The 19,244-nt window shown below is 35.2% G+C and overlaps 1 protein-coding gene across 3 annotated transcripts in view; it reads left to right on the forward strand.

Moving 5' to 3' along the window:
- The window catches only part of Ebag9 (estrogen receptor binding site associated antigen 9), a 23,452-nt gene extending 4,240 nt beyond the window's left edge, over positions 1-19,212 (forward strand). For 2 of the 3 annotated variants that reach the window (XM_021183340.2, XM_021183339.2), the window contains exons 2-7: positions 947-1,044; positions 3,945-4,023; positions 4,755-4,913; positions 6,483-6,590; positions 14,962-15,053; positions 18,484-19,212. In XM_021183340.2, coding sequence (XP_021038999.1) covers positions 962-1,044; positions 3,945-4,023; positions 4,755-4,913; positions 6,483-6,590; positions 14,962-15,053; positions 18,484-18,604 — 642 coding nt within the window. In that variant the 5' untranslated portion in view covers positions 947-961 and the 3' untranslated portion in view covers positions 18,605-19,212. The remainder of the gene's footprint in view (positions 1-946; positions 1,045-3,944; positions 4,024-4,754; positions 4,914-6,482; positions 6,591-14,961; positions 15,054-18,483) is intronic. The other variant, XM_029470064.1, reaches the window with a different exon arrangement.
- Positions 19,213-19,244: the final 32 nt, after the last annotated feature.

Consider the following 19,244-nt stretch of genomic DNA (forward strand, 5'->3'; position numbering starts at 1 on the left):
TATATATATATATATATATATATATATATATATATATATATATAAACAAAGCAAATAGTATTGTTACCACTTCGGATGAGGACTAGATCTCGGATTCCTAATGTGTTTATACTTCCTCTCCCATCATTACAGGTTATTACTACTTTTTACTGTTTAATTTTCAACTACTTCATTTAGTTGAGAATACTGCATTATGACCTGTTTTTAAAAACTGGGAAATTGCTGTTGCCGGCAGTTTGTCCTTCTTCTTCAGTGTAGGCCCAGGCATCAGTATTTCTTTGAGCAGATCAGCAGATTTGCAAATGTGAACGAGATGTGGTTTCTGACTTCTTTGAACTTACTAGCTATGCTTTGAACATGCTCATTTTCCTTAGTTGACTTTCTTCGTCTGTAAAACAGACATAATGGGAATAGATACAGTATATAAAGAAAATATTTTCAATTGTGTAAAACAGACATAATGGGAATATATACAGTATATAAAGAAAATATTTTCAGTTGTGTAAAACAGACATAATGGAAGTATATACAGTATATAAAGAAAATATTTTCAATTGTGTAAAACAGACATAATGGGAATAGATACAGTATATAAAGAAAATATTTTCAGTTGTGCTATATTGAAGTGAATCAAAGAGTAAAAAGTATAGAAAGGATTAATACATGCTACTTTATGCTTTTTGAGTTTTTTAATTGTAACTAAATTTGTACTAATTTATACAAAACATTTTTCTGAGACTCAGAATGAAGAAAATTCCTCCTTACAACTATTAAAAATACTTTGAAAACCTACTTTAAGTAGTTCATGTGACTTACATTGCATTAGAATTTAGTCTTACAGTTTTAGAGAGCAGTACAAATGCCATATTTCTCTTAGTACATAAGGACTGTGTCAGGACTGTGTCTAACATATTGTTTCTGTGTGCCTGTGCCTTTCTTCCCACAGGTTCTCATTTTCACCATGGCCATCACTCAGTTTCGGTTATTTAAAGTTTGTACCTGCCTAGCAACAGTGTTCTCGTTCTTAAAGAGATTAATATGCAGGTAAATAATTTCTGTGTTCTAGTTGACCTATTTGTCTCATTGGTTTGAGACTCTTAACTTCAAAAGACATGAAAACTTTTTAAACTAGTTGTCCTGTTTATAATGTTCAATATTCTCTCTGCTGTTTGAAAACAGTTTCTCAGAACTAGAAATGAAGTCAGTGATTTTAATATTTCAGATTTTTACACTTTCCATTTAAATATATTAAATGATTAGTCCTATGAGATTTCAGAAAGAAGCAGATTAATGTTAAATATTATCACCACCACAGATATTATATATTCTTTCTTTTTTGTAATGTTTTAAAGTGGTTAGGCAAAACCTAGGTGATCCTATGTATATTTTCATATGAATGGTACTTTTATAGCTATTTCTAAACCTTCCAACAGAGGGAGCTGGAGCGACCTCAGTGCTGCAAAGCACTTGCTGCTATTGTGGGCTCTGGGCTCTGCACCTTGCATCACATGGCAGCTCATAGCCCTTTAACTGCCACTGCCAGGAGATCCACTTCCCTCTTCTGGCCTCTGGGGGTAGCAGGTGTGCACATGGTGCATGGGCATACATGGGCAAGTACACAGACACAGACAATAAAAATGTATTTAAAACACTTTCAACAGAGAAACTGTAAGGAAAATTAACTTTTGTGTGTGTGCTCATTGACCAGAATAAATTATTTAGCTTCATTTGGTTATCCTTAGATTGCAACTCCTTCTGTCTTACCACATGGCCATACCACATGGCTTCTTACCTGCTGAGGTGTTGAGAAGTATGGTCTTGTAACCATTTGCAGCAGAGCTGCAGTGGCCAGCAGCTGTTGAGCACTGATGGAATCCTACTTCAGGGAGTTCATATTTGCAGCAGTAGGGTTTACAGCTTTTTTTTTTTTTTTTTTTTTAATAGCATATCTTTGCAAAGCTAGGTTCTTAGGATATAATTTAAAGTAATTATGTCACAAAAATTAATGCTGAAGAGAAAGTGACAGTGGTGGTGTTGAGTCTGATTTCAAGAGTTGAGAAGCTGCGGAGTGTCCAAAAGGCACACATACTTCAGCTGTATTTCACTCCAAATTTCTGCCTTCTGAATTTGTTGTTTTGCTTTTTTTTTTTTTTTCCTGTTTTGAAACTCGATATTGCTATGGTTCTCAGGCTGACCTCTGTATTCCTGTGTAGTGTAGGCTGCCCTCAAAGTTGCAGTTTTCCTTCCTCAGCTTTCTGAATGAAATTAGAGGGGGAAAAGATACATGTGTATTCAGCTTTTCAGTTAGCTACTAAGAACTCAGCCTATGCATGCATAACCACTAACTTGTTTGGGCCTAACGACTTGATCATTGGACGTGAAGCAAACCGTAGTGGTGCATGTCTGTAATTTGAACATTTGGAAGACAAAGGCAGGTGAATTTCTGGGAAATATCTATCCAGAACTATATAGAGACCCTGTCTCCAAAAAGAAAAAAGGAAAAAAGAAAGTCTTCTATTAATCAGTGGAAACTATTAGACTGTTAAGTTAGGTATTTCATTTGACCTAAATATTCCCAGAAAAACTTGGTGATGCATTTAAGATAAGGTGTAAGATGTAAGATGAGGGTGTACATGGTAATCAGCTATGCTTTCAGTGGGTCACTTTAGAAGTTACATATGCTAGAGCTTAGCATGCTGATGAAGTGAAGTAGGGTAGAAGTGATCACTGGTAGAGAAGTCAAGAGACATGGAAAAATAGAGTCGTTGACTGTTGAAATTACCCTTGATAGGATAGTGGAGTAGAAAAACTGATGAAAAATGCTCAAGTTAGAATGAAGAAGAAATGAGACATTTACTAGGGAAAGTAGAATGAGGGTGAGTAGTAATATCAGAGAGTGGTGAATGACATTGTTAACACTCATGAAGTATGGTGTCTTCATGTGTTTGTAGCTTCTCAAATTCTGGTCAGTGTTTTAGAATACAGAATGGTATTTGATTTCATATGAAGGACTTTGTTGTCACTGTGAGTTCTGTTGACAGTATCAATTTGTTTAGGACAGACTGTACATACACGTGTAAAGAAAACAAGTTTATTAGGGTAAACTTGTCTTAGGTGTCAAAACTAACCTGGATTATGTGTTGTAAAATTCTATACTTTTGTAATAGGTCAAATGCTTTTTTCTTTATCCTCTAACTGAATAAAATACAACTTACAAATTTGTCGTGAAACAACTCTAAGGGAATGAGTTTCTGATTGCTGGTTTAACAGCTACTGAGTTTTAATGTCTTGCTATGCAGCCAATGTTGTTTCTTTTAAGTATGTCTCTTATTTAAATCCTTAGAGAACCTTAGAAATGTAAGTGTTAATATCCAGTGTACAGATAAGGAACTGGATAATTCTAACTAGACTCAGTAAAGTAACTTTGAAAACCAGAGTTATATAGATTGCACAATCCATGTTAACAACTGAGGTATATTACACCCTGATTAGTATTTCCCTACACATCCTTGAAATCAGTTAGTTTGACTAATTGACTTTCAAACTTTTAAATAGTTGAATAGTTAATTTTAGCAGGGAACCCTTAAAACATAACCCCCACCCCGTCCTTGTTAAAGTAATGTCAAGCTTTACCTACAGAACCCAACGTACATGTGAAGCACAGGGCTTCTAATAAGCTTGCTTTGTGTTCGGCTTTTAGTTTGTTCTGAGTCCTATAGTTCTGTTCTGAGTCCTAACCAAAAAACAGCTACATTGCACAAGATTTTGGAAACTTTGACAAGATTGCTGGGCTCTGCTTTATCATCATAGCTTTCTGAGCAGTTATTATTTAAACCAATAATTATAAAAGTAGAAAGTTCCATCTTCTGAGTAAATAACTGTCTAAATGCTTTTTACTCTTGCTTGTTTTTGGTGGTTCTTGAAATATATCCTGTTTCTTTCAGATCTGGCAGAGGAAGGAAGTTAAGTGGAGATCAAATAACTTTGCCCACTACAGTTGATTATTCGTCTGTCCCTAAGCAGGTAGTTTGTAATGGAACATGTGCTCCAGAACATGACTTTTCAAACTAGACTGCATCATAATAATTTGGTGGCCAGGATTCTCATTGATTTTTCTTACTGTTTGTTCTATACCTTTTACTTGATCATATTCATGTATATATATGTACTTTGATCCTATATAATATAATATAAAATATAATATAATATATTTTGCTTTATTTCTTTGTTAATATCTAATTTTTCCCCCAGTGGTTTCATGGGTGCTATTACTTTTGTGGAACATTTGATATTTTAAATTTTTAGCTCTGTCCTACATTTATATCATCTTGGGGTTAGCATTTTGTAATTAACTTTCCTTACGACTTGATATTCATGGATTCCTTATACATTGAAAATTCTGGCTTGTATTTTGGACATTTAGATATTATGTTTTGAGACTTTTATTTCAGTCTTGTAGAAAACTTTGATATTTTTTCTTTTTCTTTTCTTTTTTTCATTTTTTTTTTTTTCAGTCAGGTAATCAGTTTGGTTAAGTATAAGTGGAAAGTTCCAGTCCACGCTGTGTAGGCTGTACATATAATGGTAGTTTAGTTTTTAAAAGCATTTCCTTGGCAATGTTTTGGTATATAGTTAAATCACATATATGCCTGTAGTTTAAAAGTTTGAAAGTTTGAAAGCCTGCTTTTCTAATGAACACTGCAGTGAGCATTAGGTTGTCATTTTGTGGCTGACAATTTGCTCATCATATGTAGACAGATGTGGAGGAGTGGACTTCGTGGGATGAAGATGCACCCACCAGTGTGAAGATCGAAGGAGGGAATGGGAATGTGGCTCCTCAGCAGAACTCTTTGGAACAATTGGAACCTGACTACTTCAAGGACATGACACCAACTATACGGAAAACTCAGAAAGTAGGTTGAAGATTTATGCTTTTGGAGATTAAAATACTTTTTCAGATTCCAGTAGTTAAAACTAGGCAGTATAATTTGTATTTGCTAGAAAGCCTAGTTATGATTATTTCTGCTTTCTGTCATATTAAACAAGAATTTTATGTATTCATATGATTCAGACCTAGATCTGAGTATATACCTTGGCATATTCCCAAGTTTTCTAATGTAATAAAGCATTTGCAAAAATTCTGTTGGATTTCAGATAGTAAGAGTTAGTTTCTGCTATGGGAAACTTAAGCCAATAAAGTAACAGTTTAACATGTTCCAAGTTTGATGATATCTATAAATGGATAATTTACCATTATATTACCATGTACAGCTAGTGCAACCAGTCCATGGTAAAATACTGGAAAGCTGTTCTGAGTTTTAGTATTGTTGTGAGTGTGTTAGTCATTTGTACTGCACTACCTTTTCGTTGACAATGAGATCACTTAGAGATATTGGAAAGAGCACAATGACTACTTTTCTGTCTTTTTATCAAGATAACGTATGTATTTAAGATAAAAGAGTATTGAAGGGCTTATAATGAAATATGACTGACTATGTCTTATCATTCACTAGCTAATTTTGCTTCCCAGAAGCAGCCATTTCGTAACTTTCTGCTTGGACTTTTTTGGCTTGTTTGTATATTACATATTGCTGTTTTTTGATACCACTTATATATAATGTTCATTCACATTATACTATAATAAATGAAGAGTTAGTTCTGCTTCATATCCTTCTAATACTGCGATGTTATTCTGTTTAACTCTCCTACTTTTGAAAATTTTACTGAGCATTACATTAGTTATTCAAACACAGAAAACATTCTATGCATGTTTGTATATACATGTCTATATAGATACACATATTTTATATAACATGAGATGTTATTCCACATGCCTAATGTATTTCCTTGACACCTTTTTCTTAGTTTCATCTACATATATACTTTCATTCTTTTAAAAACTGTGCTGTTCAAATACATCAGTACTGGAAAGGAAGGAAACTCATGTTTCTCAGTTGTTGTATTATGAAAATATATTTCTAGAATTTAATATGGTGCCTTATTGCATTAATTTAGATTGATGATTTTTTGCCAAATTTACAATATATCAAGTAAATGTATTTTAATACTATTAGCCAGAAAGACTTATGCATTTATAGAGAAATCCCATAAGTTAAAGATGCTTCTATACTAAAGATATACTTCTGATAGGACATATTATCCATGCTATATTATTTTGTTTAATAACTGAAAGTGCCTAATTATATTTTAGGAATCCTTATAAGATCAGAAGAAGAAAAAATTTTTTTTTGTATGTACTATTTTACACAGAAAAGACAGAGTCAGAGAGATGATGATATTTAGAAATTAGAATTTGGAGGATGTATGTTATAATTGCATGGGAATTTTGGTGAATTCTTAACTACATTCTACATTTTAAGGCAGAAAGCACAATTTAAGCCATTACCAGATACCCCAATCAATTATTTTCATATAGTTTTGAGTCAAATATCCTTATAATCCTATTGTAATTTATCTTTCAGATTGTCATTAAGAAGAGAGAACCATTGAATTTTGGTGTCCCAGATGGTAGCACGGGTTTTTCCAGTAGATTGGCAGCTACACAAGACATGCCTTTTATTCATCAATCTGTAAGTGTGTTAATGAGATCTAGAGAAAGATTTAATCTTTTCCTTTTTTTAAGAAGAAAAAAATAAAGGAACAGATTTAAAATTTCATGAGAAGTTGATCTATAGCTTTACCAACCTAACATCTTAAGGTTAAAAACTATGTTGGATACTTATAGTCAGGGTACCACTATACACAGACAAAGTAGAGACAAAAAGTTGATGACATTTAGAAATTAGAATTTTGAGGATTTACCCCCAAAATTATTAAGGTAAGTTTTGACTTATGAATTGTTTTCATCAAAGAGTAGGTTTACATTTAAAGTGTGATGTAATTTAAGATGAGTTAGATTTAGGTGAAACTATAAAGGCAAAAGTGGTGAATAGAAAGTTAGGGTTCCCAACACCGATGGAGTATATCAGAATGAGCCAGGAAACTTGGTCAACCAAAAATGAAAACAAAATTCCCACAATTATCCAGATACCTCCACAGGCCTCTGTGTGCTTTGAGTAATTGATTACTCCAGCTAACAGTTATAAACCCTAAATAAAATTGATTGAGATAGCAATGAACATTTACTATCTCACAGAATTTCTGTGTCTAACACTCCAAGGGTGATTGAAGTTGACCATTCTATGTCAGGGTTTCTAGTGAGTTTATAGAAAACAGTTGCTACATAGAGACTAGTCAGCTGCAGACTTGATGGTTCAGTAGAACTGGTGTGCTCACCTGGAAAGGTTTACAGGACATCTTTATTTCTTAAATGTGCACTCATGTATCGATCGGGCTGGTTGGATTTCCTTGTGGCAGTCCCAGGGTATGGGAAGAGGAAGGGATTGATGATAGTGCTTAGGCAGCATTAAATGTTTACAACACAATTAGAAACAATAACACTTATATGGTGCTATGAAAATATAACATTATAGAAATTCTACTTTCATATCTTTTTTTTTAAATGACCTGGTACATTTTATTAGGTTCCATGGAGGGCTTGGCTGAGGGATTATTTATAGTGGCAATTACCAGTGGCTATACTACTGAAGAAAATGTCTCTCCTGTAGCCGCCAACGGCCACACGAACTGGGTTCCTGAGTGGGAGGCTGGAGCTGTAAGGGAGGAAACAAGACCAAGAAGAAATGAGGCCAAGACAGATTTCTGATCAAGGCATCATTTTTACTAAGAGTCTGTGCTTATAAAGAGGGGAGGCCCATCCCCTGCCATGCCAGGCTTCTTGATGCTTTGTTGCCAAGTTGTTAGCACTTAGTCTGCTAGAGGTGTTAGCATTAGGTCGCCAATTCCACAGGTTGTCAGCTCTCCCAGGAATATCTCAGGAAGACAGGTTAAGCTTCTCAGAGAGTAGCAGCATCTTGGAGAAGAGCAGAGCAGTGTAGGTGACAGAGCAATAGACAGAAGACTCCACCCCATACCCCAAGTGGTCTCATTCACAGTGGCAGCATAGCTCTGAATCAGCCTGCTCAAGGCTGGGGGAGGCTACAATTCCTCCCTAAAATTAGCTGGACTGGGGCATAAAATTTATTTATGCTCCATGGTCCTGCCTGGGAATTATGGTGGCTGGCGGCCATGTCTGGCTTGGGACTTAGATTTTCTATGAACTATTCTTATCCGTCATGGAAGAATGTGCAGCTTGCTTGTGTTTATTTTGCACAAACACAGCTCTATGGTGTTATTATGAATAAACCATGGCCTCTTGGCACATACCTCTGTCTTAGATTTTGAAATAATCCAGAAATCTCAGTGGCCCATCTTTGACTAACTGGCGGTCCCCATAGCACACCTTATTCCCAATCAGACCCAATTCCCAATAATTCCTTCCCTCCTTTGTTTTTTAAGAAGATATAGTTTTTAAAGTTTTACAATACCTTGTCTTTGAGAATTATAAAAAAATCTCAGTAACATGGATAACATTAAATTGTTGACAAAACATCTCAAATACTTGACTATAATAGCCAGTTCCAGTATCTGTTTTAATCTGATTTGGAACACCAAGTATAAAAAAATTTAACATAGGCAATGACTAATTGTACTTTTAGTTGTTTCTCTTGTAGAGCATTTGTAACTAAAAAGCCTGAAAAGGTATCAATAGTCACATGTGCATATTTTATTTATTTATTTTTAATCAGAAATGAGTATCCATTTGCAATAATTGATTAAGTATAAGTCCTCAAGAATTAACATCATTATGTGGAACAGGCAGAAACTGAGAACAATTCTTTATAATTTGACATGCACATTCTCTAAAAATACCAAAATGTTATCTTAAGCCATTACTATTTTGATGATGTAAATAATGAGATTATATGCCTAATTATTCTTGTTTTAGGCCTGTAATCTGCCTGAGATATAAATCTAGCGTGGCATTGCCTTAAGAGTTCTTGTTCAGGCAATCTAGAACAAATTCTTAAATGTCCAAAGACAGTCTTCTTAAAAGAACATTTTTGTTTTTTGTTTTTTTGGTTTTTCAAGACAGAGTTTCTCTGTATAGCCCTGGCTGTCCTGGAACTCACTTTGTAGACCAGGCTGGCCTCGAACTCAGAAATCCGCCTGCCTCTGCCTCCTGAGCGCTGGGATTAAAGGTGTGCGCCACTACGCCCTGCGGTTAAAAGAACATTTTTTCTTATGAGTTGTATATGCATAAACAATTGCAAATTTGAGAATTCATAGTATCTAAGAGATGAACAATTTTAAGCAATTATAAGCTCTGAGCTATATATATATATATACACACACACATATATATATTGACTATTAACATACAAATTAAAGCTTGTTTATTCAACATTTTAAAACATTGTCTACAGCACACAATTTATCTGTGCTGAAGCAGGAGGAAACTTAAAAGAATAAACACGTGATCCAATCACATATACTTTTCTCCCATAGAAGGACTGTTTTTTTAAATACAGCAAATGGGATGCATGCATGTATGAATTTATAGAAAATACAAAAGCATGCATAAAAGCAATTTTTAAAAACTTATCTTTAGGATAATGATTATCAATTTTATCTAAAATGATGGTATGCAATAGGACAAATATCAATATTCTGCAATAATCAATTTAATTGCTGTTTGGAACAAGGAACAGACGCTTCATCGGGTTTTTGTTTTTTTGTTTTCTCTCTCTCTCTTTTTTTTTTTTTTTTTTTAGTTTTTTGAGACAGGCTATGTAGTCCTGGCTGTCCTGGAACTTACTCTGTAGACCAGGCTGGCCTCGAACTCAGAAATTCGCCTGCCTTTGCCTCCAAGTGCTGGGATTAAAGGCGTGCACCACCATGCCCGGCTTTCATCAGGTTTTTAAGACACATTTTTTGTTATAGTTTTTCTAAAATACATGAATTTATCTTACAATTCTGTATTAGCACCACAGCAGTCTTATAGTAGGATGTTAAAACTTTACTTAGAGATAAAGAAAGATGATTTTACATTAATGTTCTCTTTTGCCAAAGAATTGTTGTGGGCACATTTAATAACCATAACTAAAATAAGCAGCTAATATTTAATTACCATTATTATAATTGATAACAATTAAAAAAGCTTTCTTTATTTTTTGCAAAGCCTTTTGTTCTTTACCAGTTAATTTTTATCTCTCATGATAACATCCAAAAAAGGTTTAAGTCACCTTAAGACTTTAAGGTGTGGTCTTAGCCAATTAACATCTCCTGGAAGCTTTTGAAAATAATTTGAAGCAAATCAATTCTTCTTTCTTAAATTTTCTGTACCACAATTTTCTAGTATAACTAAAACCATAAATATTAAAAAGATATGAATCTTTTCTGGAGCAACAGCTACTGTCCAGAACTTTAAAGCTCATTGTGTGAGAGCAAAGATTTGAAGTAAACTTTCCTTTAGAGGCATTAGCTAATAAAATACTTTCATTTAAGAAACAATATACACTGAAAGATTCAATCTTTTAGCTTCTTGTACTGAAGCAGAGACAATGAAAATGTTTCTTACATAATGTTTGCCCCATACCTAGGGGCAAAACCTTTTAATGCTCACAAACCCACTAGAAGGGAATCCTTTACAATTATCAGGATGCAAATGAAAAAACAAACTTCCAAATCTATAACAATTTTATATGGAGTAAGCAGGCCAGCCAGATTGTAATGCCTCTATAAGTTCTACAGCCTCATTGACCTTTCATATATCTTAAATTTAAACTTTATTTAGAACAACATCTGGATAGATCTGCAACAATGTTCTTTTAGCTAAAAAGAAATTCCCCTGAAGGCAGGGAGAGGTGAGGTCCCAAGAACTTCCCTAGTCAAGGTTTACAAAACAAAAGAAACAAACACAAAAAGGCCACACAAGCCTTTGCTGCTCTGAGGCTGCTCAGTGCTTTGCCTTAACTCAAATGTGAATATTTCTTAATCTGAGCATACTGCCAGAGTCCTGGCCCTGTAATGAGGAACAATTTGACTGTATGTCTATTACTCCAATTTTGGACAGTCTTTCTTAAGATGATTATACTTAAAACATTCCTTATATTCCTAGTATTGTGAAAAAGTTGCTTGCACCTTAATCCCCTGCAAGGCAGCAACCATAGCCAAATTGATTGTATGAGAGCAAATTTCTGCACAAAGACGAATATATCTAGATAAGTCTGCCTTTGCTTTGTATTTATGCCTTTAAGACCAATCAAAAACCAAATGAAGTGGCTACACAAATCTTATAAATTTAGACCAATCAAAGAATTTTACCTTTTCTAGCTATAATTTTAAGATAAAAAGCACTTTGCCATTTGCTGAACCCAGTAATCACAGTTGCAGAGAATTTTCTAGGAAAAAACATCTATCAGCTTTCTTGCCTTAGAACTAAGAAATTGCAGACTTCTTTTTTTTTCAGCAGGAGCTATCCTGCTGCACGTTACTCCTGGCTAAGCTGCAGGACAAATTAAATCAGCCTCCGCTGTGTAAACTAAGACTGATTCAAGAGATGGATAGCCAGCAGATAAAGTTTTAACCATTTTTTTTTTTCTTTTCAACATGAAACATAGAACAACAGTCAGTGAAACAAAACCAGACATGAATTGACACATGGACATATTTGTGTACCAAACATAGACAATAAAGAGAACGTAGAGAACTTGATGTAACCAGAACTAAGAGTGTCTCCTGTAGGGGCAGAGAAAAGACCGGACGTCTCCGGATTTCCCTCTGTCCCTGGGAGAGTTCCGAAATCCATTTTCCTTCTCTCTTGATCTCTCTCTCATGTCATTTGTATATCTCCCTACTTTTTTTTTTAAACTCTTTTTATTTTATTTTATTTTATTTTATTATTTTAAGCTTTACTCCTTTTGCCTGATACAGTTCTTTACTGCGGAAAAATGCCTGTTTAAAATTTTTCTTTTTTACTCCCATTTTTCACTGTCAACCCCTAGCTGATATCAGCGCTGGGCCAACGCTGACCAATCTAGCCTGTATTCTTTTGCACCTACAGCAACAATTTTGAAAAGATGAATAAAGCCAGCCCAAGCATGAATACAAAATGTTGCTTACTGTGCTGGATACATCTTCTTAATCTTCTCGTAGAGCTCTACCAAGACAGTGTTCTCTCAGTTTGTCATCCTGTACTCAGGTCCCTGTCCGGACACCACCTGTAGCCATGAGTGGCTACACGAACTGTGTTCCTGAGTGGGAGGCTGGAGCTGTAAGGGAGGAAACGGTGAGAGAAGAAATGAGATCAAGACAGATTCCTATCAAGGCCCAATGTTTACTAAGAGTCTATGCTTATAAAGAGGGGAGGCCCATCCCCTGCCATGCCAGGCTTCTTGATGCTTTGTTGCCAAGTTGTTAGCACTTAGTCTGCTAGAGGTGTTAGCATTAGGTCGCCAATTCCACAGGTTGTCAGCTCTCCCAGGAATATCTCAGGAAGACAGGTTCAGCTTCTCAGAGAGTAGCAGCGTTTTGGAGAAGAGCAGAGCAGTGTAGGTGACAGAGCAATAGAACGGAAGACTCCACCCCATACCCCAGCCTCATTCACAGTGCAGCATAGGTCTGAATCAGCCTGCTACACTCTCCCCCAGTAACTGTTAACCTCTGCCTATAGGTTTTCAAAGTAGATTGTTTTTCAAATTGAATATTCTACTTTTATCCTGAAGTTCATTATTTGTATTGTGAAAATTCTTTATACTACAGATTTTATTTTTTGTGTGTGTGTCATCTTTTATACTTTTTCACTTTGTTGTTGGCTTGGTTTGGATGTTTTTGATGTATTTAGGGTGTGTGTGTGTGTGTGTGTATGCGCACGCACATGTGTGTATGCTCGCACACATGTGTGATATAAATGCATGTATGTAGAGATGAAATCAATGCTGAGCATTTTCTCTGTGACTTTCCACTTTATTTTTGAGAATGAGTCTATCTCTGAACCTAGAACTCAACAGTTGGTTAGACTGGCTGACCAGTGCTCCCATCTATGTTCCTGTCTCACTTGGTAGCCATTGGGATTACAGGCCTGTGCTGCCATGCCCAGTATTGTACTTGGACATTGAAGTTCCTAACTCAGGCACAGCAAGCACTTTACCTACTGAAGCTACTTCCCCAGTTGCAGATGTAGTTAGTTTTTAATGTATGCATGCCTACCTATCTTATTTTTGGTTTGTTGTTCTTTTATCCTTAGAAGGCCATTTTTTACTAAAGAAATTACTGTATTTAATGGTGTGTGTGTGTTTGTGTATTTGTATTGTGAAAAAATGTATACATGTATATGTAATCTCTGTCAGGCCACACACACACACACACACACCTGTATATATAATCTTAAATTTCTAATGTCTTATGTCAAACTTTAGTAGGGAATTGGGCAAGTATTATCAGTTGAAGATTACTAACAAGAAACATAGAGCCTAACAATATCTAGTGTATTTTTTTTTCTTTTTTACAAATTCAGTTAAAAATACAGTACCATTTTCATGAGTTTGGTTTATTATATCTGTGTAGGATGAAAACAGAAAGTGCTATCGAGAATACACTCAAATTTCATGTGCTTAACTGGAGTGTGCTGTGCTACTTTTCAACTTAGTCCAGCATAGACTACTCCAGTCAGATGTTGACATTAAATCTGGGATCAGTCCCTCCTCTTTCTGCTCCTATTCATCATACTGAAAAGAGACAGAGACAAACAAATAAGAAAGGATTTATTCTTGTTTAGGACCAACTAAGTAAGTGAAACCCAAAATTAAATAGGAAACAGCATTCTGTAAAACATATGATGTGAAGAAAGGTGGTCTTCCTCAACACATACAGTCTCTCTCTCTTTCTTCCTTCCCACCTCTCTCTGTCTCTCTGTCTTGGTCTGTCTGATTCTTTCTCTCTCTCCCCTCTCCCTCTTTTTTCCCCTCTCCCATTTCTTCTTCCTCTCCCTCTCTTCTCTTCCTCCCACCCCGTGTCTGTTTGTGGTTGTGTGTGTGTGTTAATGAATTTTAGTTGGGATTGCTTATAGGAGCATGGGTAATTTGCCCAGTGCCTGCAGCATTGAAAAAAATGTCTTTCTGCCCCACTCCCACCTGGCTATCATTAACTGCCTGTAGGTCCATAAGGGTTGAAGAGGCCACATAAGCGACTTTCAATGTTGGGGGTACTATTATTCATGTGCAAATCATGCCTGTGCAGCGAATCATAGCAGCTGTGAGTTCTTGAGGGCAGTTGTTGTGCCACTCTGGGAAGACTGCATTCCATAATACTTGGTCCTTCCCTCAGTTTTTGTTCCATCCAAGGTGTTTTCTGAGCCTTAGTGGTGGAGGCAGGAAGTACTGAAAAGGATATCATCTTAGTGTTAGGCAGAATCAGTTCAGCAGTCATCGATTCTGGTCATTTTGACCACTTAGAAGTCTACAATAACCACAGCCAGTTGGAAAACAGCTTCTCTGACCAAAGCTGACAGCAGCTCCAAATTATAGGCATAACCATAAATCTTTAAAAGGCAATTTAATGAACAGAGCATGTCTATTTAGGAGAACAGCAGCAGTAACTGTTCCCTACTAGTGACTATGACCTCCTTAGCCATGGACATTTGATCAGGTTTACTGTACCAGGCATGCATTTCCTGTTGTGAAGTCAACCTCAAGTCCAGTCAGCAGTTGGTTAGCACATAAGGCATGCCACTATTGCACGTTACACAGAACATTTTTATCCCTTGGGAAAGTCACACATCATAGCATTGTTGAAACTTGCAGTTCTAGGCAAACAAGAGGCTAGAGCCTTTGTGGCATATGTAGGGATCAGTATGGAAGTTAGGGACTAGAGGAGAGGAACAGGTATTTCCGAGTTAGCTATTTAAAGTTCCTTGTTTTTTGGTTCGTTTTGGGTTTGAACTGCTATTTAGAGAAATGATGGCTCTTTACTATCTTAATTTTTCTTTGTTTTTCAATATAGTCAGAATTAGGTGACTTAGATACATGGCAAGAAAATACCAATGCGTGGGAAGAGGAAGAAGATGCAGCCTGGCAAGCAGAAGAAGTTCTGAGGTACTTGAATGACTTTATCATATTACACCTTGTGTAGAAAACTTAGATTTCTTCCTTGTTTTATTTAAGGTCAAGAAAATCTACTCTGCCAAATGTTCTGTCTGTCTCTATATACCCATACTGACCTTATTAAACTCTTTTCTTATTAAACTTGCTCGGAATTTCAGATTTTATATCTTGTTATAAATACTATGAATTTAAAGTATTGTTTGAATCAAAGGATAATAATCTTTTTAAAAAAGATTTGTTTGTTTGTTTATTTATTTATGTATATGAGTACATTGTCACTCTCTTCAGACACACCAGAAGATGGTATTGATGGTATCCCATTACAGGTGGTTGTGAGCCACCATATGGTTGCTGGGAATTGACCTCAGAATCTCTGGAAGAATAGTCAGTGCCCTTAACTGCTGAGCCATCTCTCCAGCCCAAGGTTATTAATCTTAATGGCAAAACTTCTTTGCATACACATGCCACATGGTATCATAATATCCTATTGTGAAATGTGAGCCATTATCATATCCTATTCTAGATTAGAAGTTGTAATTTTGTTTTTATTGTTTCACAATTTAAAATAGTGTCAGAACTTCACATCTGAATGAAAGTAGCTAATAAAACACCCTTAATCTCTACATGTATCTTAATTTTAGTGTCTATGAAAGTCCCATAAAACAGAAATAATCACCCATTATACAGAAAAGTAAATATTATTCTGTAGTTTTAAAGTTCATGTTTGTTGGATGTTCATTCTATGTTTATATGAGTAGAAAACTTAGTTCTTGCACTTCTATGTTTGGTCAAAAAAGGAAAGGAAGAATGAATAGCAAGCAGAAGTGGGACTTAGCTCTTATGCAAGCTCATATGTAAATCTGTCTAGCCTCTTTAGACATCTAGGTCATATAGCAAGGGGCTGGGAGGTGGCCTGGTGGGTAAGAGCAGTTCCCTTCTAGAAGACCCTGGTTCTGTTCCCAGGAGCCATATCAGCTTCAGGGGATCCAGTGTCCTCTTCTGATCCCTGTGGGTACTTGTACACACATGATACACATAATGCATATGGAGGCGCACATACATAAAATAAAATGTAAAAAACTAGCAAAATACAGTGATAGAAATTTGATTTGATATTGTTACTGGTTTTGCCCTATGGATAGAAAATGAATTACCTTTTCTTAGCTATCTTAACAATTGAACTGATTTTTATTTTTATTTTTCTTGTCTTTGATGGCAAATTTATAGTAACCTTGAAAAACCAGCAGAGGGTGCAGTTAAATACATAGAACTTTTGTCTTTTTCTTTTAGATTTTGTTTTTTAGCATCTTTTTTTTTTTCTTTTTAACAGGAGGGGATCACAGTTTTAAAATGAAGTTGTAAGATGTTTTCATATTTAGCTTCCCTTTAGTCAATGTAACTGTGTCTTTAATAAAGGATACTTTTAAAACTGTGAACTAAATAACACAGTTCCAAGGATCACCAGAAAATGACATTTTTATTCTGATTTTTAAAAATAAATAATTGGTCCAACAATTAGACTGTTTTAGAAAATTTGGAGGATTGTAATTATTAATTTTATGAAGCACAAGGGTAAAGGAAAGAGCTGTTCATTGGAATCTAATAATCTTAATGATAGTATTATGGAATTTTTAGCTATGAGCAGAGCATCTTAATGCTACTCTAAAGCCTTCCTTTTTCCATCCTATCTCAATAAAACAAAAATAAAAGCAGTGCTTTATGACAGCTTAATTAAATGAGATTATTAGTTAATAATAGACAAGCTTCATGCTGTGTACTGCACAAGCATAGTCAATGGGACATGGAGGCTTGTGTCATGGTGTCTCTAGGAAGACACTGAGCACTGGAAAAGTGCATCTGTGTTCCAAATTCTCCAAGTCTAGAAGTTTTTCTATACTCTAGTTTTGTGATCAGTCAGAAGAGTATGATTCTAGTACTGAAGCAATTCCAGACTTGGATCTGAATGGGAAAAATACTTTGTTTTTTGGTTTTTGGTTTTTTTTGGTTTTTGGTTTTTGGTTTTTGGTTTTTGGTTTTTCAAGACAGGGTTTCTCTGTATACCCCTGGCTGTCTTGGAACTCACTCTGTAGACCAGGCTGGGCTCAAACTCAGAAATCCATCTGTCTCTGCCTCTCAAGTGCTGGGATTAAAGGCATGCGCCACCACTGCCTGGCTGAAAAATACATTTTTTTGTCTTCAATAATCTCCAAATTGTTTCTTATGCCTGGAACATTCATTGCTGCTATTTTCATTTCAGATAGGAACCAGGTCAAAGTTTATCTTTTTATAAGCTATTCATTACTTTATAATTATTTTTTCCTACAATTTAAATGTCTCAGGTTTCATTTTTAGTAAAAATTTTCAGATCTTCTTATACTTTGAGCATACCTAGTATAAAGTAAGTTTTCTTTCATTTTTTAAATTTGGTTAATTAATGGTGAAAGTTGGAGTGTTGCCACAAAGAAACTTCTCCTTTGTGGGATTTTGGTCATTTGCAACTCTATGTCCTTGCATTCGTAACTATTACTGAAAACCAGTTGTATATACATGTATATGCATATTTGTGTATATAATATGCATTAACTTATCACTTTCATGAACTTTAAGTTGAACATATGCTCATTTCGGTGCCCCAGCCTGGCTTGTTCTGTATAGATGTAGATGTTGTCTGTTGCATGCTCAGTGCTAACCATGCTTCCCCTTAACCTAACCTATTTCTTTGAGTTACTTTTTCACCCTTAATTTGGTACTCTCTCCTCTCTCCTGTCATCATCCTAGGCCCAGTCTCCCTAGCAAGCCAATTGGTTAGTATAGAGTGCTTTTCTTATTTCTAGTCTGTGGAGTTATGTTAGGCTAAGAACCAGGCACGGTTATAGTGTGAAATTGATAAATACCTACTAGTATGCCTTAAGGAGCTGCTCAAATGTTACTCTTTAAATTTCTTGGCTCTGAGTAGAAGATATGTCTGAAATTCCATTTATTTGGAGTAGGTTCTTAATATCCTTTAGCTGATTAAAAAAAAATCTATTATAATAACGAGGTAATTAATTCTAATATCAAACTTTTTGGATAATTTCCCCCTTACATACACAAATGCTGAGGTTGAAGTAGAGAGTTTTGTGTGAAGAAAAGATGTGTATTCCTACTTCCTGTCCATATTAATACTATAGCCAGACAAATCTCTTAGCTTCATTCCTCATTTTGCCCATTTGTACAATAAAGATAATATTTCTGCTTTATAAAGTCATCTATCTTCTAAGGATACAAAGAAATACTCCTTTTGAGAAATCCTTGAAGTTTTTAGGGAAATGAGAAAATTAAGACATTAAACATTTATTCCTTGAATTTTAAGAAGGCACCTTTCCTATAATTTATCTGTAGTATTTTATAAAAGTAAAGATATAAATATCTTTCTTTTTAGGCAGCAGAAAATTGCAGACAGAGAGAAGAGAGCAGCAGAACAACAAAGGAAGAAAATGGAGAAGGAAGCGCAACGCCTGATGAAGAAGGAGCAAAACAAAATCGGTGTGAAGCTTTCCTAACACAGGCTTTGCTGTGACCGTNCCAGTAGGAGAAGTCTGGGCCCACAGCCTACACACAAGCATTTGTATGGACTGGACAGTATTTTCAGAATACAAATACTCTGCTTGATCTTAATGTGTTTATTGAGCTATTCAGGACACCAGGATTCTCCCATAATACCTTGAACTATTAGTAATCAAGACTCAAAACACAAAAATAATGAGACAATTATTTTCTTCAATGTGTTCCAAATATAAGACAATTGTTTGCTGTAGAGAAGTTATTTCAGGAGGAATATACCTGACAAGTACCTCTCAAGCTAGTGTTTCTAGCTGAATGAATGGCTGTAAATAATTGTATGGTGGGAAACTACTCTGCTATCTATTATGCTTTTGTTCATCGTGCATAATTATAAAATAATTTTAATAATCTTTTGTTTCCATGATCACTTGATGTAAATTAGGCAAACTGTAGGTAGGGCTTTATACCCTTCTTAATTTTGTTTTCAGGTACTGTTGACATACATTTTCTATAATTTGAACTGGCATTGTTTGGTACAACATTAAGGAATATGATAATTTGGGTTTTTAAGAAAATAACATTAAATGCAATAATTTTATTTATCAAATATTTTGTATATCCTTATTTTCTTTTAAACAG

The sequence above is a fragment of the Mus caroli genome, chromosome 15 (assembly GCF_900094665.2).
Source record: "Mus caroli chromosome 15, CAROLI_EIJ_v1.1, whole genome shotgun sequence".
In the NCBI taxonomy this organism is placed as follows: Eukaryota; Metazoa; Chordata; class Mammalia; order Rodentia; family Muridae; genus Mus; species Mus caroli.